The sequence below is a fragment of the Phallusia mammillata genome, chromosome 2 (assembly GCF_965637545.1).
Source record: "Phallusia mammillata chromosome 2, kaPhaMamm4.hap1.1, whole genome shotgun sequence".
Taxonomy (NCBI): Eukaryota; Metazoa; Chordata; class Ascidiacea; order Phlebobranchia; family Ascidiidae; genus Phallusia; species Phallusia mammillata.
The window spans coordinates 32,233,133-32,260,257 of NC_137253.1; the positions used below are offsets into that span (position 1 = coordinate 32,233,133).

The 27,125-nt window shown below is 36.3% G+C and overlaps 3 protein-coding genes, 1 long non-coding RNA gene and 1 other non-coding gene across 5 annotated transcripts in view; all 5 read left to right on the plus strand.

Moving 5' to 3' along the window:
- The first annotated feature begins 645 nt into the window (after positions 1-645).
- On the plus strand, positions 646-2,064 carry LOC145214788 (uncharacterized). Its single transcript, XR_013857128.1, has 2 exons — positions 646-1,630; positions 1,759-2,064. It is a non-coding gene; the product is annotated as an uncharacterized LOC145214788 (long non-coding RNA).
- Positions 2,065-2,523: 459 nt separating this feature from the next.
- LOC145214783 (testis-expressed protein 264 homolog) lies at positions 2,524-4,290 on the plus strand. Its single transcript, XM_080083385.1, has 3 exons — positions 2,524-2,896; positions 3,128-3,346; positions 3,867-4,290. The coding sequence occupies exons 1-3, from the start codon at positions 2,570-2,572 to the stop codon at positions 3,972-3,974; spliced, it is 654 nt and encodes a 217-aa protein (XP_079939511.1). The 5' UTR covers positions 2,524-2,569; the 3' UTR covers positions 3,975-4,290.
- Positions 4,291-5,573: 1,283 nt separating this feature from the next.
- LOC145214784 (testis-expressed protein 264 homolog) lies at positions 5,574-7,208 on the plus strand. Its single transcript, XM_080083386.1, has 3 exons — positions 5,574-5,954; positions 6,185-6,403; positions 6,749-7,208. Exons 1-3 carry the CDS (start codon positions 5,703-5,705, stop codon positions 6,857-6,859), a joined length of 582 nt encoding a protein of 193 aa, XP_079939512.1. The 5' UTR covers positions 5,574-5,702; the 3' UTR covers positions 6,860-7,208.
- Positions 7,209-9,086: 1,878 nt separating this feature from the next.
- The window catches only part of LOC145213450 (lipoxygenase homology domain-containing protein 1-like), a 37,892-nt gene continuing 19,853 nt past the window's right edge, over positions 9,087-27,125 (plus strand). Inside the window, exons 1-26 of the mRNA XM_080081732.1 lie at positions 9,087-9,173; positions 10,444-10,594; positions 11,232-11,444; positions 12,045-12,208; positions 12,675-12,781; positions 13,027-13,141; positions 13,668-13,794; positions 14,038-14,114; positions 14,603-14,762; positions 15,680-15,770; positions 16,226-16,355; positions 16,902-17,028; positions 17,700-17,903; positions 18,437-18,631; positions 19,433-19,541; positions 20,053-20,200; positions 20,625-20,724; positions 21,142-21,215; positions 21,294-21,380; positions 23,001-23,164; positions 24,207-24,426; positions 24,910-24,988; positions 25,064-25,139; positions 25,571-25,647; positions 25,709-25,782; positions 26,916-27,054. Coding sequence (XP_079937858.1) covers positions 10,444-10,594; positions 11,232-11,444; positions 12,045-12,208; positions 12,675-12,781; positions 13,027-13,141; positions 13,668-13,794; positions 14,038-14,114; positions 14,603-14,762; positions 15,680-15,770; positions 16,226-16,355; positions 16,902-17,028; positions 17,700-17,903; positions 18,437-18,631; positions 19,433-19,541; positions 20,053-20,200; positions 20,625-20,724; positions 21,142-21,215; positions 21,294-21,380; positions 23,001-23,164; positions 24,207-24,426; positions 24,910-24,988; positions 25,064-25,139; positions 25,571-25,647; positions 25,709-25,782; positions 26,916-27,054 — 3,208 coding nt within the window. The 5' untranslated portion in view covers positions 9,087-9,173. The remainder of the gene's footprint in view (positions 9,174-10,443; positions 10,595-11,231; positions 11,445-12,044; positions 12,209-12,674; positions 12,782-13,026; positions 13,142-13,667; positions 13,795-14,037; positions 14,115-14,602; positions 14,763-15,679; positions 15,771-16,225; positions 16,356-16,901; positions 17,029-17,699; positions 17,904-18,436; positions 18,632-19,432; positions 19,542-20,052; positions 20,201-20,624; positions 20,725-21,141; positions 21,216-21,293; positions 21,381-23,000; positions 23,165-24,206; positions 24,427-24,909; positions 24,989-25,063; positions 25,140-25,570; positions 25,648-25,708; positions 25,783-26,915; positions 27,055-27,125) is intronic.
- On the plus strand, positions 15,399-15,472 carry Trnas-gga (transfer RNA serine (anticodon GGA)). The gene has a single exon. It is a non-coding gene; the product is annotated as a tRNA-Ser (tRNA).

The following is a 27,125-nucleotide window of genomic DNA, read 5'->3' on the forward strand; positions in this document are numbered from 1 at the left end:
ATATAACATTATTATTAGCAAACTAACCTAAAAAACAGTAGGCTACTACGAAAAAACATATACTGAGTGCTGTATAAAGCCAAGTGATTTAGTAAGTCTTGTAATTAGGATTTCTAAAACAGAAGCTGTAGACAGTGAACACTTCGACCTATAAGGTCTCAACAGTGCAGCTGATCACAAGACATAGGCCATATTGGTTAGTGTAGCCATCTAATAGCCTCCAGTTTGTAGGAAGAAACAGGCTTGCCTCGCCAAATCGGCTCTGTACCACAATTATAAAGCATTTCCTTAAAAAAATGACTGTCTAAGTTTTTTAAAATATACCCTAAAGAATTCCTACAATTAAAAGCTAAAAACGTTTTAATGGCTCTACATACATTAAACAACAAACCTATTAACTAAAAAACTTCAAAACAGACACGGATTTGTCGCCAGCGGCTTTTAAAAAGCAGCTGTTTACCACACACATCATATAAAACTTCAGGCGACGTGCAGTGTTAGTCATGCGTAACCAACATTCGCAGGATAATAAAAGAAACGGGAGGAAAAGAGGAGCTGGACTACCATGTTAGTATACTATGGTTTAACCATAGTATACTAACATGGTAGTCCAGCTCCTCTTTTCCTCTCGTTTCTTTTATTATGCTGCGCATTTCGGTTACGCATGAATAACACTGCACGTCGCCTGAAGTTTTGTATGAGGTACATGGTAAACAGCTAGTTTTGAAAAGCCGCTGGCGACAAATCTGTGTCTGTTTTAAAGTTTTTTAGTTATTGGGTTTATTGTTTAATGTATGTAGAGCTATTAAAACGTTTTTAGCTTTCAATTGTATGAACTCTTTAAAGTATAATTTTAAAAACTTATAGACAGGCATCTTTTTTGTACGAATTGCTTTAAAATTGCGGCAATGAACCGAATTGGCGAGGCAAGGTTTTTCAGCATGTTACTACACTAGCCAACATGTCCTATATCTTATCATCATGTGCGCTGATGAGACCTTACAGGTCAAAACAGTGAGCAGTATTTGCAGCTTACTTATCATCTATCTATTGGCTTATTAATCATATTGTCATCACTTTGGTTCCCCAGCAGTTGCTTAGGCATTAAAAATCAGTTTTTTTTCTGTGGTTTATATCCATTTGTGGTATTGAACAGATTTGGTGAGGAATTAATGTTCTGCCTGTTACTTCCAACAAACTGGAGGGCCATCAGATGGCTACACTAACCAATATGGCATATGTCTTTTAATCAGCTGCACTGATGAGACCTTATAGGTCGAAACAGTGTGCACTGTTTACTTCTACAGCTTCTGTTTTCAAAATCCTATAATTAGTAAATCACTTGGCTTTATACTGCACTCGGATACGATTTTCATAGTAGCCTACTGTTAGCTATAACATTATTATTAAAAAGCTAACATAAAGTAGTTTCATATTTTGTAATTTGAAAAAAGAAGCACATTTGTGCAGAAAGTACAGGCACTTTTGACAGTCATTTTGATTTATTTTTCAGAGCTCCTCTTTTTTGGTTTGCTTGGTAGACCTTTGGAACATTTTAGAAAAGAGCTTTTTGGCAAACGTGAACGACAAGACATGAATAAATAAATCCACGAATATTAAAACCTATTGGGTACTTTCTCTTTATCCATATCAACTTTCAGAATATCACATGTCCTATTTTGGAAACTTTCATAACTTTTGCAATACACAAAAAAAGTCTAGCTTGTTGGTTGGCTAAAAAACTTTCTCTCATTTCAGGTACACACTTTGAGAAAGTTGAAGTAACTCTAATGAAGGATAAGTGAGACTTCCAGGCCCTTGCTCCATAAAAGAAACCAGCTTGCCCTGTGATTGCATGGTGGACAACTTGCTAACAATTTTACTTACTTTTGCAAAATTGTTTTTTGCCTTGAACAAAACATCACCTTCCAAACACTTTAAACTCCATGTTACTTATCACAGCATTTGACTGTTTTTCTGCACCACTTTATTAGTTGTTTATGATGACTAGAAATTGTTTTTGTACCTTGATTTTTTTTCAAATAAACTTTTTGCTTCACATCACTCTTTTGCATGGTTTCTCATCTAATCAGTTCTTTTAGGAAAAATCTACCTCTTGTTGACAGTTTAAAATGAGTAACTTTGGAAAAAATATGGTCTTCGTTTAAGCTTGACTTTCCGTCTGTCCGGATCGAGTTCCTGGTCGGGGTCAAAGTCGTTAAACATCAGTTTATTAAAAATGCAGTCAGTTTGGAAAAGTTCCATTTTCACCAGACTTTAGTTTGGTCCGTAACAAACTTTATGCACCCTTGAATATGTTAGGTAAAACCACGCTAAAATCACTTCAACGCGGTTAAAGAAGGACTAAAAGGCAAAAAAAACTCAGTAAATTCCCTCCAACAGCATAATTCCAACCAAACGTAGTAATATTACACATGGTAGATGCATACAACCGACCACACACGCACAGTTTTGTCATTTTCCTGCTCTTAAGGCACCCAACTCAATGCAAGAATCCGACAAGCGTGCAGAGTTAATCAAGCGTGACGGTAACAATAGCTGGACTACCATGTTAGTATACTATGGTTTAACGAATGGTATTTGTTTGTTGACAATTGATTCAGATTCCAGAATAAGAACAAAAATGGGACTTATTAGAGCTATAACGGTTTGTATTGCAGCTCTGGCTGTATTGGTCTGGGCCATTTTGAGCTATTTGGGTGCAATGGGAAAGATTGATGTTTCTGTCGGTAGACCTGTGGTAAAAAATCTATGGATTGCTTATAAATTACACAAGGGACCGTATGAAAATTGCGACGCACATTTCTACCAAGCTATTGAAGATTACCCTGGCGATGCTTCTTGTGTGGGAATCTTCTATGATGACCCTGAAAAGGTACAAATGCAGTTTTAAGACAAAAACTGACCCTGCAAATTAAATTGTTTTCAAATCTATGAAATGTTTCTAAAATTTTGGTTTTGAACATATTATTTAGGGACAGGGTGTGATACCTTCAAATTACTTTATTTCTTTTACAGTTCATCAGTAATACAACATTTCACAAATTAACCTGGGAAGAACACCTTTTTAACTAAGCAACATGCATGTTGTTGTTTTTTGTTACAGGTAAATAATGACAAACTACAGGCTGCTGTCGGTGTGATTTTGTCAGATGGTAAACCAGCTCCAATAAGTCTTGTTAATATCATGACCAAAAAGGGATACATGATTGCGGAATTGCCAGAAGTTGATAGTGTCGTAAAGGCAGAGTTTCCATTTCGGTTTTCAATATCTGCTTGGATCGGTTCAATGAGAGTCTATAATAAGATTTTTAAGTTTATTTCTGTAAGTATATTAGAGATCACTATCAGTGCTTATTTTTGGTGGAAAATACACTTAAAATTAATATATTTTAGTGCTAATTACTTCCTACTGCACCAAAAACATCACATGTTTTTCCATTGAAAACTAAAATGTTTTTAATCTGATGAATCAAATGCACCAATATTTATTCAGTTATCAGTTAACTGCACTGTATTGTAATAATAATTAGTTTGTACTGCACAGGAAACATGTCACATTTCCACATTGAAATCAATCAAGCAGAACTTTTCTATTTTGTCAAATCAAGCAAAACTAACATTTTTTACCAACCAGTTTTGTTTCCAAGGCATTTCACTGCATATTCATTACTTACATATCTTTGTCAGTGTAATTACAGTCTACACAAAACATTTTTCTAGTCGGTTTCTGGTAAAAGATTGTCTTTGACACAGAATCAGTGTGTTCAATTTGTTTACAAAATTACTTTTTGCAAAAAGTAACGTGCATGAAAAAATATATATTATAAAACTGTAATATTCAGGAGAACAAGCTAAGCGTTCGTCCATTTCTGGAGTTGTACATAGGAGACAAAATCCACTACATGGTTCCACTTAATTACGATGGATTCATTCTTCCTGGTGTGAAGTAATGAAATACCGTAACAGCTGTGTTTTAATGTGAAACAATGTACAGTTTGGTGAATTTCTGACCTTTGTTTATTTCATGTATTTTACCCAATTTTGTTTTTTGTAAATTTGCCACTTAACATTGGTACAGCATACATTGATATTTTCTTGCCAGTTTGTCACTTTAGTTTTTATGATATTTCTTTCGATTCAGATTTTTCTTTTCTTTTTTCGTGTTCAAGTTTTACCTCAGCGAAGTTTCATGTGAATTGTTGGTTTTTCTGGTATCATGCTTTTATTATTTTTCTTCAACCCAATAAACACGAACCTCGCACTGTGTGTAAGATTTTAATTTTACCCGTACATTCAGAACGAAAATTAATTGTCTGTAAAGAATGTCAGAATCGTAGACTAATCGCATTTGTGTGGTACATGATTCAGGTGTGTGTCATTAAAAAAGCCATGTGTACATCTGTTTGAATAATTGTTACATTTTGGAAAAATAAACACGTATCTGTGCATGTTTCTTAAATGCGCTTTGTTGATCATCAGCAATTTAATTGCAGACAAATTTCAATTGTAGCCTCTTTGCCAGAGGAGTTTACGGCATTAGCGGCCCCCAGTTATCCCCCATCTAACAAAAGCAAACACACAAGCTCCGTGTTATATGATCGGCGAAAAAGCTCCGCATATGATTGAACAAGACTGGGATTGAATTTGACCAAACCGTGGATTGTTTCTACAACTGTAGGCTATGCATGTCTTGTATGTCTACATCTGCATTATAGTTTCTGTTTTTTTATGTGAAAATGCATGACAATAAATAAAACGAAGGCGGGTTTTTAGATTGACAACAAAAGCAGGGTTGCGGAATCGATTAATTTTTTTCCCCAATCCACTCTTCTTTTAAAGTGTGACTTTATGTACCGTATGTAAGCCGCACGCTGGAATTTAGATACGATTCTTTCTTAATACACCTTCCGGTTGTTATATGGTATGAATATTTGCTCATATCTGTTAGTTACGTTGATAACTTTGCCCATCAGAACGTATATCGACGTATAATCTGTACACGCATACATGTTTTGAACCCCAAATAATTTAAAGTGTTGGTGTGTAGAAATTATATCGGTATAAAATTAAAATATAAGCCGCCCTCGATTGTTAGCCGCCCTCGATTATAAGCCGCACAAACGGCAGCTAAAAAACAATATAAGCCGCGGCTAACAATCGAGTAAATACGGTACGTAGATTCATTCAAATATCACCGAAATTTGTCTCGCTTTATTAAACAGGCAAGCTAAATATCGCATTCGAATTGGTCCAAACAACACTCCGTCACGTTTTATGTTTTGTGTTGTAGTTTGACTTTTATGTGTAGGTCGAGTTTCGGGTTTCGGCGAAAAACGCGTTGCTACAAATTGTGCAACTTCGGCAATCGTTGCAAAAATGTGGTGCAATCACCAAATCCTGTTCTATGCATTTCCCGACCAGTACAGTCGTATTTTTGGTATTATTTTTAGTTTTTGATACACTTAAACAACAAATTTATTGCAAACTAATGGTATTTCATGCAATAAAATTGTAAGGTAGATTTGACTTATTTACAAAATTGTAACGTAGATATTGTTTTTTCCAACATATTCTGTATAGATGCAGATAATTTTAAGCAAAGGATTCGCCGTGTGGTATAAAGGCGGGAACGTTTCAAGGATCAGAACTTATCTTGTTGACAATCGATTTATCACAAAATGGAAATTGTTGGAACTATAACGGTTTGTGTTGCCGCTTTGGCTGTTATGGTCTGGGCCATTTTGAGCTATTTGGGCGCCGTGGGGACGATTGATGTTACTATCGGTAGACCAGTGGTAAAAAATCTATGGATTGCTTATAAATTACACAAGGGTCCGTACGAAAATTGCGGCCCTCATTTCGACCAAGTGATGAAAGATTATCCCGGGGATGCTCCTTGTCTAGGAATCTACTATGATGATCCTGAAAAGGTAAAAATGCGTTTTTTAGACAAAAGGCCTTAAAAATAAAGTTTGTATAATGTAATTTATACAATAATTGAAATCATCTAAAATATGATTTTAAACAGATTGTGGAGTATGCCAAATTTTTTGTATGTCATGTCTTTTAGTTTCATTTAAAGTAATGCACCATTTCTGGGAAGGTGTTTCTTTTAAAGAGATCTGCAAACTAAAAGTGTATGTTTTTGTATTTGTTTTAGATTGAGAAAGAAAAACTACAGTATGCCGTTGGTGTAATTCTGTCGAATGGTGAGCCAGCTCCAGTAAGTCTTGTTGATCTCATGACCAAAAAGGGCTACCTGATTGCCGAATTGCCAGAAGTTGACAGTGCTGTGAAGGCTGAGTTTCCATACCGATTTACAATGTCTGCTTGGATCGGTGCAATGAGGGTCTACAATTATCTTGGAAAGTTCATTTCTGTAAGTATATGAGAGTTCTATCAGTCTCCATCTTTAGTGAAGGATACAGTTGTAATATAATGACAATCACTTTCCTCTGAACTAAAAGCATTGCTTTATTTGAAACAAAACTCTTACTCTTTTTTAATTCAAAATTTTTCTACAATGCTTTATCATTCAGTTACATCTATCAGTGTGATTAGATTTTACACATTTGAAACAACTTTTCTTTTAGATAATTCAGGTAAAAGACTGCCATTAAAGCAGATTTAGGATGCAATTTGTTTTGAAAAAACTTAAGTGCAAGCTTACAAACAGACTTTTGTGCAGAAAAAAATACTTTAAAACTGTAATGTTTTTATTTAGGAAAACAAGCTGAGTGTTCGTCCATTTCTGGAGCTGTACAAAGGAGACAAGATTCACTACATGGTCCCATTTAATTACAAAGGATTCATCCTTCCTGGTGTGAAAGAATAAAATGCCACAACAGCTGCATTTTAAAATGTGAAGTTTGTTTCACTAACCTTGTACAGTTGCATATATGTCTAACCTTTGCTTTTTTCATGTATTTTACCCAAATTAGTTTTCGTTGTTTTGCCACTTAACATGGATACTGCTTTAGTTCATACTTTCTTGCCAGTATTGTCATTTTAGTTTTTACGAATTTTCTTTTGATTCAGGTTGTATTTTCTTTCATACTTTCCACTTGTTTTTACCTCAGCAAAGTTTCATGTGAAGTTGTTGGTTTTCTGGTAGTATGCTTTTTTTTTTTTTTTTTTTTTTTCGTTTTTCTATGTACCCAATAAACACTAACCTTTTACTGTAATTTTAATGCAGTATGTCAAAAATTATGGAGTTGTCTGTACAAAAAGAGGGGAATTGGATGGCTGTTAAAATTGCATGGTGTGGTAAAAGCACCATGTACACTTTTAAAAAATAATTCTTACATGAAAACTAAAAACACGTATCTGAGCTTGTCAGAAATAAACTGGTCCAAATGGTTGTAAAAGCGGCAAGTTTTACATTAGATAAGTGTTTATATCGTTGTAATTCTTTTCTTATTATTGAAATCTCCTTTCAAGTAAAACGACCGCGACGATTCAGGGTAATTAAAATCAGATGAAGAAAATTCAGTGTGAAAAACCACTAAATCTGTCGCTATGTTTTATTTGTTTTATCAAAACAAATGCATTTCGCTATAAAAAGCATCATCAGTGTCTAAAAACAAAATAAAAAGCGGGATAATAACGTGTTGCCACGTGTTTGGTGTGTGAAGAACAATACGTCGGCCAAACAAAAAATAAGTTTTCGACCCGATGGAATTCACATCGGTCTGTTTGGCGGACGTCCGACTTAAGTGTAGGGGGTGACCGCGCGGCCCTTCTTCAGCACTACCACAATAAACATTTCCAACTTTTTCAAAAAAAATTGGATATTGCGCTCTGTTATAATGTGGTTTTTGTGGAGGAACCGCGGACAGAAAAATTGGATATTTGTGAAAACAAATGGCTAATTTTAACCGGCGCCACAATAAATGTTCAAGCGATGGTCCTTCCGGCAGTTCGTTAACTGCAATCGCTTTGTTGTTGCAATCGTGTTTGTTTTTTCGTTTTGCGCCCTTATCTTTTCCTCGCCTTTTTTCGTGTGTTTTATCAACGCCATACCTGCCGGTCTGCATTTGCAGTCCTGTAAGACAGAGGAAAGGCTTTTTGCGGTTGGTCTGGTGGTGTGTGTTTTTTGCATTTTTTGCTCTTATCCCGCTTTTTATTTTGTTTTTAGACACTGATGATGCTTTTTATAGCGAAATGCATTTGTTTTGATAAAACAAATAAAACATAGCGACAGATTTAGTGGTTTTTCACACTGAATTTTCTTGTTTATATCGTTATTAGTTTCTGGGCAAATCAACTTATTTTAAACATCAAGTGGGCAAACATTTGTTTTCTTGATAAATAACGTGTCGTGGCTTGTTTCGATGTTAGGAGAAAAGCACTGCTGCGACTGATTTCTATGAGTTTAGTCAAACAGCTACATTTAAAGTTTTTTTGTGGTTGGTATAGCAACGCGGTAATCAATAATTTGTGTGGTTAACAAATGTTAACTATTTGATAACGTCGAAGTTATTACTATCAACATTTCTTTCGCTTTATTACCAGTTGACTCTTGTTATGTGTTAATTTACTTTTAGCTACTTGAGCTGCTGTTAGTTTGATATCTTAACCACAAATAACAAGTTTTCACACATCTTCAGATTTAGACGTTTTTCGCTTTAAGACTTTCGTTTTAAAGTTTTCTAGTGAATATGAAACCCAATTCAGATGTTTTATATTGAAAATTATAAGTAGTGAGTATGGGTTAAGTTAGAGTGTTGATTGGTGACTTCAATTAAATCTAGTCTGTGTGATTTCAGGACTTTAGTCAATTTATTGTGGCAAAATAGGTTTAATTCAAAATTCACCAATTCTAATTTCTGAGTCAATTCTGACCCTATATAGTTAAACAGTGGCGTTCATTTTTCTTTGGAACTACTAAAAAAATGGTTTGGCAAAAATCAGCAAATGATGATTAATTGTTGATTGTTTTTAGTAAAACTTGTCTTAGGCTTTAAGTGAGTTAACTTATTGCCCATATCTGAGGTAATTCAAGTTGCTTGAACTCAAAAATTGAAATGTATTACTAAACATATACTTTTATTGACAGATTTGTGTTTTTATACATAATGTTCGATACAGGTACTTAAGCTTTGTGTTGGATTATTTTTTTGTGTAAAAGAAGACACCAAAATAACATTGTAAGTAATTTTGTTTGGATAAGTGGTACATTTTTTTGCCTAAACATGTTAAATTTGCTGTGCACAGTGAGATATGTAATTGTGAGGGTGGATGTTAAAGTTCAAACTTCAGAAACTAGGATTGCATTGTGAAAACTTGATGTATAGACACAAATATTGGCTTGTGTTTTGTGAAGAGAATATTTACAACCATGCATTGTGTGAAGAGTGCATATACCTATGAAGAGTGCATATTTTTGCACTAACCATGGCAAGGATGTGTATACTTGGCAAAAAGTCTGTTACAGATCAAACACTTTACTATTATTCAACTTTGTTATTACACAATTTTGTTGAGGAAATATCTGATGGAACCTCGCTTAGATCAGGTTTCCAACAGAAGGTTGAAACCCTACGCGTCAGCACATATCAAATTTCTTGAGCCCTTTTTTACACTGAGAAAGCACGTAGTCTGTACCACACTTGTAATTTTGTTGTCCGGGCAAGTGGAAAGTGTAGTTCAGATTATTGTAAAACTGAATCCATATTAAGATGAAGTTCAAACCTAAGCCTAAGGTAAAAGCAAACGTCTAATAAATTTCTAGAGTATGTTTGGTGGTCACAACAACTGCAGTTAAAACTAAACTACAGTTTGGTATTTGATTTGGTGTTTTGGTTATTATTACAAACAAAATAAATAGACCAGTAATTTATTTTGAAAGTGAGATGTAGTTCATGACAATTTTTAGTTTAAATGTTTTCAATTAGGAGATATGTTTTAGACAAGTAAATTTTAAAACATTTTATTGTGAATGAAATCATTTTAATATACTGAGCAAAGAGGTTGTGTTTTGTAATGAAATAAATCCAGAAAAAATGAGTTAAACACATTCAAATGTCAATAATTCTTTAGACTACCATGTTTAGGTGTTTGTGTTTTCAATAACTTTAGTGAACTAGGCAGCTTGACATTATATTCATTATGAATAGACTCAAACAGACCCTGATCTGTTGATTAAGATGTACACATAAACACAAGCACTGTTTCATTTAATTAAATTTGCACTTATTCTGTTTTTTGCTCAAAAATCAGTTTCACATATGACCACCAGTTCTGGTTTTCCATTTTCTTCAGTTTGTTATGATGTAGACAATACTAGGTCAATAACTAGATGTTAAATTTGGCCTTTTGCTGACCCCACCATGCAACCATTTCAATTTCTTTGTGTTTTCTTTTTTTTAAAGTGTATGCTACTGATTGTTCATTTAATTTAATTTTTTTCTTAAACAGATGCAGTACATGAATTCCTCTCCTTCCATGACGATGGTTCTACAACCTGAGTTATGTCCTCCACCTCGCCGTGCCCAGGGTTGGCAACCAATCTATGCAGGACAAGCCACTCCACCTTATGGGTTAGCAAGACCCAACGCCAACTCTTACAGTAAGTTTTTAAACACATTGTAGATGGGGATTAAGTCATCTGTCTGGTTAAATTTTAACACAAAAATTTACTTTGGTTAATGAGATAATTATTTATTGTCGACTACTTAACCTTTTAAATGCTGCTTTAATGTATCCTGTTATATACTTTGTGTATTCTATGTTATATACAATGCAACCAAATTCAAACTTCTGCTACAGGGGTCGGCTACCCCTGGCATGAGTGCCAATGTTGACACGCGAAGTGGTTTTTCATTGCACGCTGACTGATTTGCGTGTTTATATTGGAGTAACAATTTAACCTGTTACATTGCTTGTTTATAGTTTTTATCATGCCATTGTCTTAAAATTCAGCCCTACGTTCACAAAACACTCTGCTTTCACTTTATTATTAATAACTGCTGGCATGCACTACTGTTATTTAGAAAAACGTTGGCATGCAAGGCTATTAACACATAAAAATAAAGCCAATTGGCACATGGCGCCTAAATGGGTGCAGACCCCTGTTCTACCTCTAAGACTACCTCTAAGAATAACCAAATTTAAACTCTGGGTTTTTAAAACTAAACTAAACTTTTTCGAGGCTTAACCAAAGTTTAACTTTTCCACAGTTATTAGATCAATAACTTGTTTTTCAGGTCGTCCAATGTCAGCTCCACCCTCCAAGTCCTATTCTTCCCAAGTTGTGCGCGTTCCACCCAGGGAGCGACCACGTGAAACACATGTTCAACGACCAATGCGATCTGCATGGAATGATGGGGCATCTTCTAACGTTCAACCTATGCATTTTGACGTCACATTTACCCCCCATCCTCCCCCTGACAGACGAGAGCCTGACCGAATTATGCCAGGTTAATACTTGAATTTTCTTTCTAGAGTCTAGTTTAGGGGTTGGCAACCTTTTAATCGATGCATGAAATTTACTTGTTATTTTCATGTAGTGACAACTTCACAAGCTAACATTTTTTTAAGTAATAGTGGTTTGTGCCAGCTGATGTCAAAAGTAAGCAGAAAGCAGACAGATTTGTGAGTGTAGGCTAGATTTTAAGATTATTGAATAAATAAAACTGAATGCAAACAATATAATACTTTAAATATATAACAGTTAATATAAACACCGAAATTGATTGGCATGCCATATTACAGGGCATTTTGGTTAGTGTAGCCATCTTTCTTATTATTTCTTGGCTTAGTGGTTTTATATGAAAGCACATTGGTTACTGATGTTTTCTTTACTGGGATATTACGTGCTTTTAACATCTTACACTCTTTACATATGGTTGAGAAAATAACAGATTTATAACACCGGCAATTTTGTTCACTACTGTAGTGAAATGTATTCATAAAATACTACACATAGATTTGTATTTAAAATTGATTTATTTTATGGTATTTATTTATGTAATGGTGTTGGTAATGAATTAGCAATACCTCACCCTTTTTCTCCACAGCAAGGAGATCAGGAGCTACGATGCCGATGACAGGTTCACTCACAGTTTACCCTCGAGTTGAGAATGGCAAAGTAGTGACAATGCCTCCATACGATCCTTTGTACGATCCACATCTAGCCGACTTTTTTGCGAAGAAACTTAATCAAGCACCAAGTCCTCCAATGGTTGGTTGTTTTTTGTTTATGTTTATGAATTTGTAAGACAAAGGTGATGGGGACACCATCATAATATGGTACCTTCCACAGCATAAAAAGAATACAATTAACATAAAAGTTAAAAAAGACCAGGTTTTATCTGTTTATTGTGCACTGGTACTGATCTAACCACCGACCACTTTAGTCACTAACTAGACCAAGAAATTAGCCTACTATTCTGGCCTGGATTGGCGAATTTCTAAGCCAGCAAGTTTAGCAATGCCAAAAAATGACTTTCACTCGAAATTATAGATGCCCAGTTGGGCCAGTTGGGTTGTAATCCTTGATTGCACTTGAACTCAGTATGACAGAAAATTACTCACATAACACCTTAAACACTCCAGGATATCACTAGGGCTGCACGTACCATAGGGAACCACTGCTCTAAGGCCAGTTTCAGATATTACACACTTACTTAACACTTGCAATCAAACAGAAACGCAGTTGGTCAGCCACAGGATACAGAGGAGGAGCCAACAGTGGATCGGGAATGACTTTTAACAAAACACAGAGATTTTCATCAGCCCACCCCACATTTTCCAGGTTTGTTATAGAACATTTGTGTTTGTGTAAAATTGAGTTAATTTTTTGCAGTTGGGCTAAACAATTAAAGCAATTAGTTTTGTAAATTATGCAATAGAAAAAAAGGATATGAATGTTTATTGCAGTTTAGTCTACTTTTACTTAATTTCACAGTGGTAAACAAAATATCTATAGCACTAAGTTACAATTTCAATTTCTTCTAAAAAAAATTTTAAAAAAAGCGATAATGTTAAACTGTCTTGCAGAGGTTCAGTGCATCGTGGCCCGAAATCTTCTAAGCGAAAATCTGGCAAAGGAGATGTGATGTATAAAATTACTCTAAGAACCGGAGATGTGAAAGGAGGTGGAACAGATGCAAGGGTCAGTTGAAAAATTTCCACTTTTGCTTTATATAACATCAGTCAATTGAAAAGCAATATTTGTCTATTGGCATAAAAACATAAAATACACACATATGTGCAGTTTGAATCAACAATTCTACAAATAATTAGACACAATAATATATTTCAGTAAAACATGGCATTTTATAAGACTTTTTCATTTTCACTTGTTCAAATACCATTTATCAAAAATTGGTGCCAGACAATAGAAAAAATAATGTTTAGAATAAATTAGCCTGTATTTACGCAAGGCATGTAGTTATTAAAATATTCATGAATAAATGCAATCATTCTGGCTTTATTGACTTAATTAAAACATACTTATAATGAACCAACTAAACAGTTTGTTTTAAATTCATTTTAACCTAGTTATATTTCATTGTTGTTTTTTAACACCTGAAAGTTGGACATCCTCAAGAAAATTTTTGTAGAAATGGAACCTCATAATATCGCAATGTAAAGCAATTTTATTCAACTCAAGTTCAATACAAACTATTTCACATCAGGTTTTCATGCGAATAATTGGAAGAAGAGGCAAAGTTTCAAAGTGGAGGATCTGTAAAAAATCTGGGCAAAGCAATGTTAAGATGTTTAGGTTTGCCAAAGGGTCATCACATATCTTTAAACATAAAGGTAAGAAGGAGTTTATTTATATTTACATCTTTGAAATTTGCATGACATTTAACTTTACTTTGATCAGGCCTGCTATATGTTTTTATTTCTGTTCTTTTCTTATATTTTAAAGTTATTTTTCATTACCATGCATAAATTTTGTTTTTTAAGCAATATACAACCATAGAATTAGAGAAGTTTGAGTTAAACTTCGACTTTATACTCTCTACAAACCATCACATTGTTTTTGACATTTCACTACAGGTGCTGATATTGGTGAGATCCAGAAAGTTATTATTGAACATGACGGAATATCAGAGAGGGACAGTTGGTTTCTTAAGGTGGGAATATTTGGTTCTTGGTTACAATTTTGTATGTGTAACTTGATTTTTGGTGTTTATGTCTTGTTGAGGACATGCATAAGGTCAAGTTTAGTTCGCCTGTGTGTCCACTATATTTGTTGCCTTGGTTAGCGGATTAGTGCCTCGATTTGCAATGGTTGGGTCCACTTTTGAGCTGTCTGCCATCGTGTAATTTTAATTTGAACTTTGATGAGTTGCAAATTTTAATTAGTTCAGCCCATTAAGTTTAAATTAGGTTGGCAAATGAAGTTGTCATTGCACAGAATTTTATTTTTAAGTAGGGAGAGTAACTGGATTGTAACAGTGTTAGACCTAGCCAAGTTTATGTACATAAGTGGTTAGAATTTGACATTTGACAAAACCTATATTTTGCTACACACGCCACATTTCTACTTGTGCAGCATCAAAGTGCATTGCAACCCCTATTAATGTTAACATGCCTAATTTTCTCCACCACCCAATTGTAGGAGGTAATAGTGGAAGACACGAAGTATGACAAGACTTACACCTTCCCATGTGACCGCTGGTTGTCGCTCTACAAAGAAGATTGTCAGACGACCCGGCACTTGAGCGCTGTTAGTGGCCGTCAGTCGAAGAGAATCACATACGAAGTTACAACTGTTACAGGTATGTATTGAAATTTACGGTGTAGCTGCAGTGCATTCAGCCATGATCCAGCAGTTGTGCATGACACTTTTTTGCGCTCTATAACTTTTAATCGTTTAGCAGCTATTTCCGCCTTTGGTGATAGTTTAGTACAGCTGGGGTGGGCAACCTTTGTTACTGTAGGGCCAATTATAAATGTCAAAATTGAACCGAGGGCCGCACATGTGCATCACACGAAGTGATTTTGCTTTGTTTCTTACCAAATATGCTTAACTACAAGTATAATTCGTATTTGATTCTAGCCACATTTTGCCAGATCGCAGAAAACTAGCATCAGGCCCATTAATCTGCTCAAAAATATATAATAATTGGACTCGTTTGCCAGTTAGCGGGCCGCACAACCTTTAATGAAGGGTCGCAGGTTGCCCACCCCTGGTTTAGTGCGAATTGTGTCGCTATGTTGTCTTTAACCAAGCGAAATAAACTCAACGCAAAACTCAACTTGAATTGTTAACAGTGGCGTTGTTTTTAGATTGTTGAAAATTAATAACCTATACTCTCATACTTTCGGAAATATCGTTAAAAACGTCCGACATGTACAGCATACGAGGCAGGCAACAGTACTTGTGATTCAGCTTTCGACGGGTTCACCGCTGAGCCTGTGTAGCTCAGTTGGTAGAGCTCGAGTCGCGGAAAGGCTCCTGTCGTGGGTTCGAATCCCACCACGGGCTAGATTTTTTCAAGCTCTACCTTGCCATTTGGGAATGCATGGGGTAACCGGCTGGTTCAGTATGGCGCTTCAAATGGGCCTGGTGTGCTATGATTTACTTGACGCAGAAGAAAGCGTGTTTTCGTGTGTTCCGCCTGTCAGCATTGACGCACCGGTGCTTCTCAAATTCATGTTTATAGCAAAACCTGATCCCGTCTATTGTTCTCAGGAGAGAAACGCGGGGCCGGAACTGACGCGAACGTCTTCGTCACTTTCTACGGCTCCAAGGGGACTTCCCCTAAACTGAACCTGAAATCCGAGTAAGTTACAAGTTTGTGTCGTCAAAATATTTAGTTTGCATGTGTTGGATTGAACCGTGTTTTGTGCATTGTACGTGGTTTACACTTGTAAGATTGTGCTGTGTTTCCCAATTTGCCTTTTTCAACCACGTGTTATATGACAATTCTAGTTTGGGCTGAGTTTTGGTCAAATCCGGTGGACAGCTTCTGCCAAGGTAAAATAACGACAAAGAATTAGAACTTTAATTAAAAGGTGTCATCTCTTGACAAAACTTGAAACTTGAATTTTCATAAAAACGATAAAATTGCAATATAAAACGCCCACCAAATAGGTTTCATAGATATACTTTACATGCGACATTAAAAGGCCGTCCGTACTTAATATTTTGTTTGTTTGTTTGTTTTATACGTCTTAAACCTAAAGCTTACACGTGTTTAGATTTTTGTCATGTTTTTTATTCTTGCGTTTTCTTCAGCGGCCGCAAGAAGTTTGAACGCGGCCAATCCGATGTCTTCAAGGTTCGCACCGTCAACGTGGGGGCGCTAAAGAGGCTGCGCATAGAAATCGACAACCAGGGATTTGCACCGGCCTGGTTTCTAGAAAGGGTGAGTGTGGCAAAATTCCTAAACAGTTTAAGTGTAGCTATATGCAACCGGTGACAAAGCGAAGTGGTACTATATACTTCATGGTCATTTAGATGTTAAAATGTCTATTAAAATCGGAGGTTTAACTGAATATTTCTTGCAAAACAATCATGCAAATGTGATAGTACACTACTACCTAAATGCAAGAGCGCAACTTTTTCTTATTTCGACATTAAAATTGCCACAAGCCATCGGTCCGTTATAATTGTTGCGCGGTACTTTACAGCAGTCACCAACCTTATTGCACCTCCTGCAAAAAGCAGTTAATATTATTGGGGGAAACTGACAATTTAATAATCTTTGAAAACCTAATAAAAGTCAAAGTCAATATCAAACTCCATACTAGCTTGCTTCGTATAATTTCACTATGTTTATGGGTTGTTTAGATGTTGTTGCTTCCCGTTTTTGTACCTTTCCATAAACTCTGAACACTGTGTAAGGTTGTAAGTCAAGGTTGGAAATTCTTGTTCTTGTTTTTTGCTACGCTTGTTTTATTCTCCCCGACAGGTCGTGGTCATGGATTTGTCGAAACCGTCTCAACGAATTTTCTTTCCCTGCGGTCAATGGCTCAGTGATGACGAACAACTCTATAGAGATCTTATTGGGAGCGGCGATCCACTCGCTAGAGCGAAAAGTAGGTGTTCTGCGATTTTGATGATTTTTGAATCAAACTGGTTCTTTTTTACCCTAAGAAACACTTTTACTCTAACAATAACATCTTTCAATGATAGACTTGGACTGTGGACGTAATTTTTTTTTAAAATAACCGTTTGTCCCAGGTTTTATCCAAACCGATGTTCCTATGGGGTTTGAAAGTTAGGTGGGTGTTACGCAGACATACAGTCCATTAGATTGCGTTTATAGGTAAAAAAAAAAACATTCTTATTCAAAAAAATGTACATATGTGAGTGGTGCAGATCAAGAAACACTCTTAAAGCCTGTACTGTTGATATGTATCACTTTTTTTTTTAAAAAAGAAAAGAACGTTTTCTTTGCCCGCGAACGCTTCAGTAATTTTTAAACCACCAATTCTGCCTATTCGTGCTTGAAACTGTTAATGTTCCAGTCCCAGTTTACTGATTCCTATCTGAAAATGTGTTGAACAGCAACTTTTATTGTCATCAAACCATCGCACTTTTGGAACACTATATACGGATCTGTTCATAAGTTTAATAATGAAAATAACGGCCCAAATAGACGTAAAAAGCGACATGCTTTATTGTTCAAACGTTTCGGCAAATGCTCATGCCATCATCGCACTTTTGTATCCAATTTCCTGGTTTAAATCTATCCTGTATTACGTAGTGAACAGTTACGTCATCCACACGTTCACCGGTGACGTCAGGCGGGCAGGGACTGACGCAAACGTCTACGTCACGTTGTTCGGTAGCAACGGAGATTCGGGTCAGAAGTTTCTCGACAACAACAAGAATAATTTCGAACGTGGAAGAAAAGACTCCTTCACGGTTGAGTGCCCACACCTCGGGAAACTAAAGAAAATTAGAATTGGTGAGTTGGTTGAAAATAACGTTGGAAAAAATGCGTTTCCGTTTGAAAAAGTTATCAAGTCAGTGTTCAAAGCATTCCTGGGAAGACAATTTGTAAAGTAGCAATTATTTTGTGGGCTCATTCTATAGCTTCTTAGATCATTACATGGCACACGCAAGTTTTTTTCCATTGATTTGTTGCCACGTACGAGCAAAAAGAAAATGGTCTAACTTCTGTAAAATCACACACCGGATAGAACCATTGATTTCAGTTAACCCAAAACATCCACAAGACGTTCATACGTTGTTGTTTTTAGGCACGCAACTTGCTAAAGCAGAGTGGCCTCGTTCCTGAAAAAATCCTTTTTGGTCAGCATTTTTTCACCCGCCTAATATACTTTCTCATATAAACCGTTGCCATAAAACTGATTGTTTTTAAAGTTGTATTACAAAAAATGGATGTTGGAGACTGCTAAAGTTTGCACGTAATTAAATCTGTTATGTATCAAATTTCTTTGCTTTATGACAAAACAAATAACCAGTGTGACGTAACAGGGCACGATAATTCCGGTGCTTCTGCTGGTTGGTTCCTTGATAAGGTTGTGGTGGACGATTCTATGATGAGCTGCGTCTATACATTCCCGTGTGAGCGTTGGTTTGCCAAAGATGAGGACGACGGTCGGATCACACGGGAGCTCGTTGCCGGGAAAGGAGACGCCGGAATCCCGTACACTGTGCAACTTTTTACTGGTCAGTACAAATGTGTTAGCTATGTAAAGGTTCCAAAGGCTCGAATAGTTTTAGCACACCATAACGACAGGCTGATTTAAATGCGAGTTTTCGTGTTATAAAATCGGCAAAAAAGAGGCGTTTATCAAACTCTTTAGTATTACTTAATTAAGATGAACACAAACTTATAACTGGGATCAACCCTGAAGCGTCTATGTCAGCGATCACGACACATTCATTTAGAAAACACTGTACGGCAGGCCCTTTAATGGCGCCACACCGAATCAGTCGGTCACCAAATTCACCACCATAGGCGTAGGCTAGAAAATATTGGAAGGCGCAGGCTACAAAAATTACCCTGCCGTGGGATTCGAACCTACGATAGGAGTCTTCGCTCCACTAACTGAGCTACACAGGCTCAGTGGTGGAGAATCCACCGAAAGAAAACCACAAACACCGTTGCCTGCCTCGTATGCTGCACATGTCAACTTCGTAGTAAGGGATCGCCAGATTGCCCAGTATCAGTTAAGATGAACATAATACTTTGATCTTTGTGTTATACGGAAAACCATAGGAAAATACACTTTGTCTTTGGATAAACGTATTCTAACGTAATTGCCTTAATAGTGGCTGAATATGCTACAAAATGATTAACCTATTTTAATTACTTTTTTAAAACTTCTCTTTGTTTCATTTAAGTGCATTGTATACTCAACTGTATTCTTAGCTCATACTTTGTGTAACTATCTGTGTTCGTGCTGCTGTCGTGGGTTCGAATCCCACCATGAACTCAGTTTCTACATTGTGTACCTTTCCATGCAGGTGATGTGAGAGGAGCTGGTACTGATGCTGAAGTTTATATCGTGTTGTTTGGTGGAAGAAAGGGACAACAATCGTCTGGGAAGATTATACTCGATGGAAAATTTGAAAGGTTTGAAATTCTAAATCCTTATAATAAAAGCATATTGACTAGGTCGAGATTACCTAATCTGCCTCTAAATCTAAAACTTGCAATTTCGCTTTTATTGTTTCTCCGTTTAGGGAATTCACCATAAAACATTATACAACAGTGAAAAATATTGTGGTGTAATGCATATTTCGGATAATCGCAAACTTGAGAAAACTGGAGTCGTTATTAATCAGAGTTGTGTAATTTGTGGATAGACAGTGATACCAAGACAAAAACAACATTGCAGCGTCCTTTATTGCATCTGAAAATATTGTTTTTTAGAAATAAATAACATGTAAGCCATAATAGTTATTTCCATTTGTGTATTTGTCCTTTAGAATGCTTGGTGACCGCTTTGTTTGCTATAACCCTTAAATGGGCCTGGCGTACTATGGTTAATATATGAGTGTGCCATGATCGCTTGTCTGCGTAGATGCTTCAGGGCTGTTACCAATTATTAATTTATTACCATGTGATGTTATTTTTTGTTTAGAAATCGTGTCGATGTTTGCAATGTGGAGAGTGCGAGTATGCTCAGTCCACTTGACAAGATAGAGATTGGACACGACAATAGCGGGGCTGCCGCTGGTTGGTTCCTTGATAAAGTAGTGGTCACTTGCAACTCTACTGGTTGTGAACAGGTCAGTGTATAAAGCGTCTTCACTATAGGGGGTGGAATGTTACCAAATAGTTTGAGCTGTTATTTATTGATGTTCCTCGTGTATGTCTTCTTGCTATATTCTGTACAGTCGCACTTTTTGTAGGCTTTCGTGTATTGACAAGTCAATCAAACTTTCGGGCCCAAACAGGCTTCTTTAAAACGATTCAGACCTGCATGTCTAGAACTTAGCATGTGTGTTTCTAAATAAATAAAAATTGCCTAAAAATAGTGTTTCAGTAACTTAACTAAACCGCTGCCAAATAACGAAAAATCGGATTCAATATCCTCAATATTCTATTTTCAAATTTATTTACATGATACAGAATGCTAACAGTGTTTTGAGATACATACTTAAAAATAATGAGTTTATAGTTTGGCTTGCATTAAATCTTTCTCTCATCCAGGTATTTTCGTGTCGCAAGTGGTTTGCGTCGGATGAGGGGGACGGACTTATCACTCGTGAACTTTACGAGTCGAAATCTCTCAGGAAACAAGTTCAACAAAGTAAGGAAACGTCAAATGCTTGTCAAACGGCCTACGCTACGTGTTAAGAGAAAGCCAAAACACAATCGGTGTAGATGAACTACAGGCCTAAAACAAAATTACATTGTTTTAATTTCTTATAACTTTGTTTTTGTTCAATGACGAATATAACTGCCCAAATAGACATAAAAGCGACATGCTTTATTATTCAAACGTTTCGGCAAATGCTCTTGTCATCACCAGTGATATCGGGGGCTACAAGTTTTCATTTTATATTCTCGAAAATTGATTTTTTTGCTTTTTTATTGTTGGCATTTTTGCTCGCTTTAACGCTTATATGTTTATATTTGTCTGCGTGTAAAATTTAAACTCGAATTTGGTTTTATAAGAATACGTTGTAATATGATAGAATTTGAATTACCTTTCTTGTTTCCATAGAAACTGCTTGGAACTGCGTCATATTTACAAGTGACGTCAGAAATGCTGGAACGGACGCGAAAGTTTTTATACAGGTTTGTATTGTGATGATCTGCTTTGTACAGTTCAGCGGTTTCCTATAGATTTGAACTCGCATCCTCTTGTCTTTACAGGTTTATGGAGAAAAGGGAAAATCCGACGTAATTCCGCTGAACAATGAAACCGACAACTTTGAAACCGGACAGAAAGACAAATTTAAGGTGAGAATGTTTTGTTATTGGACAGCATTCATCCGATGTGAATTATTAAGGAAAATGGGTAATAGTTAAGTAATTTTAATCTTAAATTTTTAATTTTTTATACTGGAACAATCTGGGGTTTGTCAGAAACTGCAAACTTATTAACTACAACAAAGATACACAAAAAAACAATTGATGACTATTTAACGTTAAATATCACTAAAGCAAAATATTATAGATTATAAAGATTAATTACACTGGCCAACACAATTTTTGGTGTCTTTAATGTTAAAACTGATATTGACTAATTTTGGGGTGCTGATTTCAAAAATCATTATGGTTTTCTTCAATCAGGTCAACTTTTTAAGTTATTTACAAAACCAAAATTTATGACCATATTGGTTCAATGACTTTAAAATCACGCTTTTATATGTTTGTTAAAGTTTTGTTACATTAAACACATCAATTTTCTACAGTGCAGTCGGTTTTTTAGCATAAACATGTGTTCTATGCTCTGTCTAAAAATGGTTGGTGTAGGCTAGTGGTAACTTTAAACTATACGTGTTTTATGGAGTGATTTCAGACTAGTAAAGCAAGGTGGTAAAACTAAAATTAATAGTGGCTAGGTCATCTATAAGGTGTTGCATGAATTACCAAGATGTTTTATTCTACAATACTGGTGAATACCCATACAACACAACTAAAAAGAAAAAAAAGATCTGTATCAAATGTTCATATCTTGCACACTTCGATGTGACTTTGGGGGTTTAGGACAAGCAATGGGCTCCACTTACCTAATGTTGATTGGAATATTGCAGTAATGGACAAAAACAGTAGAAAGATACTAACATTACTAGACATAGTACAAAACTAAGTTATTAAGCGGTCTGAAAAATTCGGAACGAAAATGAGTATAAAGCTACACTTCCCTTAAAACGTAGGGGATATAAATGATGAGAATTAAGCTGAAAGGTTCCAACAGGATATCAGTGAAACGAAACGTGTCGGGGAAGAAGGAATAATGTGGTCCTGGATAATTACTGTTGGTAAATTAAACGGGACGATATTGCTGCCAGTCATTTCCAAAAGTTACAGAAGTACATGTGTAGGGTTGGCCTATATCCGATATACCTGACAACTTACAAATTCGAAACCTTTTTTTGTTTTTTGTGTGGAATTTTGTTTGTTAGGAGTGTCTACCTGTTACATTTAAAATTAAATCGAAACTTTGTTCTTGCAATAACGGTAATTCCACATAAAATACTCAAAACCAGTTTCACTATAGTGTATACATATAGATTGTTTTTCAAACGTGGATGTACCATAACATGAAAACTAGACGTGATACAGATAAACCGATTGCATTTTTGAAATCAGGGCACTAAAATTAGTCAAAATCAATTAAAACATTACTGACACCAGTAAAAAAATATTTTTTTGTTGCCCTGTGTTATTTATGATATAGTCCGTACTTTGCTTTAGGACTCTTAGCGGAGCGCTGTTTCAAAAATCTTTTACATTCTAAGTGTTAACCTGCTAATAACTGTTCCCAATTGCTGGAGACACTTAAACATTTTAATTCACAATCTCTTCTGGAGACACTTAAACATTTTAATTCACAAATCTCTATCATTTCTATAGATCGACATACCAGATATCGGTCGGATTTACAAGTTACGAGTTTGGCATGACGACTCCCGGCCATTCTCGGGCTGGCATCTCGACAAAATTATTCTTGAACCTGTCACTACTAAGAAAACCGCCACTACGTCATACACGTTCATCTGTCAGAAATGGATCGACTCGTAAGTCGTATTATTTTTATCAAAACTTTATGGCGAAACATTTTTCAGCATTAGGTCTTCAATACGTTTCTATGCATCAACCAGCTGAGAAGACTTGGTTAATTTGGTCATGCCTTCCTTATGGTCTGGCATGCTGTGATTTAAAAAACAAATGTTGCACAGTTCTTGGCTTTGTGAGTGCATTGAAAAAGACAAATTGGTATTTTTTCTGATTTTCCTCTAAAATTTACGCTGTTATATTCAGTATCATCATGGGCTGGTGGGATAAATAAATAGCTTTAAGCTTTCTGCGCATCTTTCGTGAAAGCAAAACAGCCGCTGGTTTGAAACAGGACTATAGATTATAAAAACAGACGTTTTCTTTATGAGAGTTTCATGAAAAGATTATACTAAAGTTGATCTTAAACACGTGATTTGGAACTATAATGCAAGAAAAGCTCAAATACCTGTCCGTACCTGTTCATAAGTTTAATGATGAAAATAACGGCCTAAACCAGTGGTTCCCAAACTGTGGGCCATGGCCCAGTACTAGGCCACCAAGACATTTTCAATGGGCCACAGAGCCATTTGAACAGGTTCTACTGTTTTGTTATACTGTAGATATTATGCGCTTTGTTTTGAAAAACGTAATTTTTGCAAAGAATTCCGGATCTTGTATCCAAGGAGCATGTATCTTATTAAAAATAAATTGCTAGAAACCATTTCGCCTGTTTTTGAGTTATTTTTTTGTTTGTGCCCAAATTTACAGCACGTGGTGAGCCACGAATCCCAATTAAAAAGACATTTGGCCCACAGACCAAAAAAGTTTGGGAACCCCTGGCCTAAACAGACGTAAAAAAACGTTTGAACAGTGACGCATGTCGCTTTTTACGTCTATCTGGGCCGTTATTTTCATCATTAAGCCTAATTTATTTGTTAAAAATGACCATTTAGTCACTAAATCACTAAATTTTAGTGAAACTTGCATTCTTTCTGTTGTTTGTTTGTATTTCTTGTTATTGTACCTTACACAATTGCACTATTTTGTCACTGTACCTTACAGGTCGGACGGCGAACTAATCCGGGAACTCCCCGCAACTGGAACCGGCATCAAGCGTCCACAGCCCGTGGTGCGTTACCTGGTAACGGTTGCTACCGGCGACAAGCGCGGAGCAGGCACAGATGCTGACGTGTTCTGTTGTTTGTACGGAGAACAGGGCGACACCGGAGACCGTCCGCTCCTCTCATCCAAGAACAGCAGAAACAAGTTTGAACGAAAGAGTGTAAGTTGGAATGAGTGAATTATTTTGCACTTGTGAAATGGTAATTTTTAACTTTATTGTGATGGGTGAGGATGCTTATTGTTAACAATAACAAAAATGAGCTAAATGATAAGTCCTATACCAGAGCATGTTTGACCTTGAAAATAGGAAATTTCAGTGTGCCGCGGCACCCAGTTTAAGAATCACTGCTGTACACGGATCAGTTCATAAGTTGTAATGGTGAATACAACGGCCCAAATAGCCCTAAAAAGTGATACTGTTAAAAAAATGCTTATGTCATAAGAGATATGAGAGGCCGCATTAGTTACACCCATTTATAATCACTTTTTCAGTCTATTTGGGCTGTTATTTTCCTCATTAAACTAGAATCAAGCCAGAGAGTTCAATAAAAGAAAACACATCTATAAATAGTTGATATGTAAACACCATCAAAGTCAAGTACGCTTAGAACCAAATTAACGTTTGTATTTGCATGTTCCATAGGTTGACGAGTTTATAATTGAGGCAGTGACCTTGAAAAATGTCAACAAGGTCAAGATTGGGCACAACGATTCAGGCGTGGGTCAGTACCAACCTAAACCATACCCTAGTTTTTATTAGGAAGGAACATTGTATTACCTTTTTCTCTATATTCCAGCAAGTGGTTGGTTCCTGGATAAAGTTGAGGTTCGTGAGGAAGGAGGTCAAGGATTGAAAATATTCCCGTGCGGAAGGTGGGATTTGATTTCCTATAGTTCCAATGTTAATCACCACAACGTAGAGCCGTTGTCATTTCCGTTTTTTTCCAAATAATACGTTTTACAGAAGCTAAATACACAAACATTTTAAACCACCGAGTATTGCTCATCCAGCAGTTTTATTATAAATCGACGTTTCAACGTCCTATACACGACGCCTAAACACTTTGGACCACATTTTTTTTTCTGTCATTGATTGTCGAAATGCGATTTATTTTCACCAATTTTTTTTTTTTTTTTTTTTCACGGAGTTCGAACCCAGGACACTCCCGGGGACGAATCCCGATCAAGGTTTTCTTTATGTCTGTATGTGGGTCAGGCGCGCCAGACCATTCGGCCAAGTTCCTGCCCCTATTTTTTTCACCAATAAAAATAGCTTGCATTTAAAATACAACTTGCGCCCTCAGGTGGTTGGCGACAGACGAGGACGATGGCGCCATCGTGCGGGAACTTACAGATGAGGGAAGTCCCCAACTTTTAAACAGTAAGTTTCGCATAAAATTTACTTTTAAAACATATTGTTTCACGTCATTATTGCGTCACAGCTACGTCATACCACGTGTCAGTGAAAACTGGTGACATCAGAGGAGCGGGAACCGATGCGAACGTTCACGTTAAGGTAAGAGTCCCGGATGTAACTTAAGATTTCCATGTAAGTCATGCTGTAAAACCATAGCAAATTAAGACTCGAAATTTGAGAGGACTGTCTCAACTGCCAACAGAATCAGTCAGTAAATTAGAAAGTAGGAATATATATTTCGCCTAATAATGGCATCATCAGTTCCTGAAAAACGCAATAGATCAACACCAAAATATCAAGAATGTAAAACAAACACAATGTTCTAAGCAACTCAACAACGCGAGTGTCGCCAAACACAAAATCGTTAAAAACCTTGCAAACCCAGCAACGCCTGGAAAGCCTAAAGGTAACACCTGTGAAAAGCTGGCAAGACCTACACCGTGGACAAAAGTAAAGAGAAAAAGGGGGGTGGCAAAAAGAAACCAAGGCGCTCGCAACTAAAAGCCGATAAAACGATAAAAAAGATAAAATGAAGATAAAATTAAAAATTAAACTGCCGTAAACCGTACCCAAAGGCCGTGCAATAACTGACCACAGACACACACAAGTCACACACTGATTCTGTTGGCAGTTGAGACAGTCCTCTCAAATTTCGAGTCTTTTAACAATTTGCACAGTTATCGTCGGTATGCATGGCGGCTGTTGGAGGTTTAGATATTGCCCATCCACGACAATTTCTCATAGCAAATTAATTTGTACATCTTATACCATTTTTTTGCTTAACTATTTTTTTATATTTATCTTTACTTTATTGATACCCAATTAGATGGATAACGGTTTGTGTAGTCTAGATTTTTTTCAACCTGTATAAATCTGCACGAAATACTCGTGTTTTAGTTACTTCTTTTTTGTCCTAAGTTGTGACCACCAGAACCGCAGGTACCTTCAATATTTTAAACTTTAGTTAATTTCAGGATCTGTGCTGATTGTTTTGTATTAAATGTGAACTGACGAACAAACTGAAAGTTTAGGCTAAGTTCTAGGCTACAGACAGTGTATACTGTTTTGGCCTTAAGGTCTCATCAGTGCAGCTGGTGTCTACATTAGTCAACACGGCCTATCTCTTGTCACCAGCTGCACCGACGAGATCTTATAGGTCGAAACAGTGTGTACTGTCTGCAGCTTATCATTTATTGGCTTGGTGCTTTTACATGAACTAAATTGATTTTCAGATTTTCGGTGAAAACGGCGACACAGGAAAACTGAAACTTCATCAAAGTGACAACATAAGGAATAAGTTTGAACGAGGAAGGACTGATCTCTTTAAACTTGAAGCTACCGACATTGGAAAGGTTGAGAGAATATACATCGGTACGTGGAGTGATCTGATTGGTTAATTCACTGCGTCTGCTGTTTGGTGGAAGATCCAATTGTGTTTTGGG

Coding starts and splice junctions, on each gene's coding strand:
- LOC145214783 (XM_080083385.1), top strand. CDS start 2,570: ATGTTAGTATACTATGGTTTAACGAATGGTATTTGTTTGTTGACAATT. Junction 2,897..3,127: donor TCTATGATGACCCTGAAAAG/GTACAAATGCAG, acceptor TTTTTGTTACAG/GTAAATAATGACAAACTACA. Junction 3,347..3,866: donor AGATTTTTAAGTTTATTTCT/GTAAGTATATTA, acceptor TGTAATATTCAG/GAGAACAAGCTAAGCGTTCG.
- LOC145214784 (XM_080083386.1), top strand. CDS start 5,703: ATGGAAATTGTTGGAACTATAACGGTTTGTGTTGCCGCTTTGGCTGTT. Junction 5,955..6,184: donor ACTATGATGATCCTGAAAAG/GTAAAAATGCGT, acceptor TATTTGTTTTAG/ATTGAGAAAGAAAAACTACA. Junction 6,404..6,748: donor ATCTTGGAAAGTTCATTTCT/GTAAGTATATGA, acceptor GTTTTTATTTAG/GAAAACAAGCTGAGTGTTCG.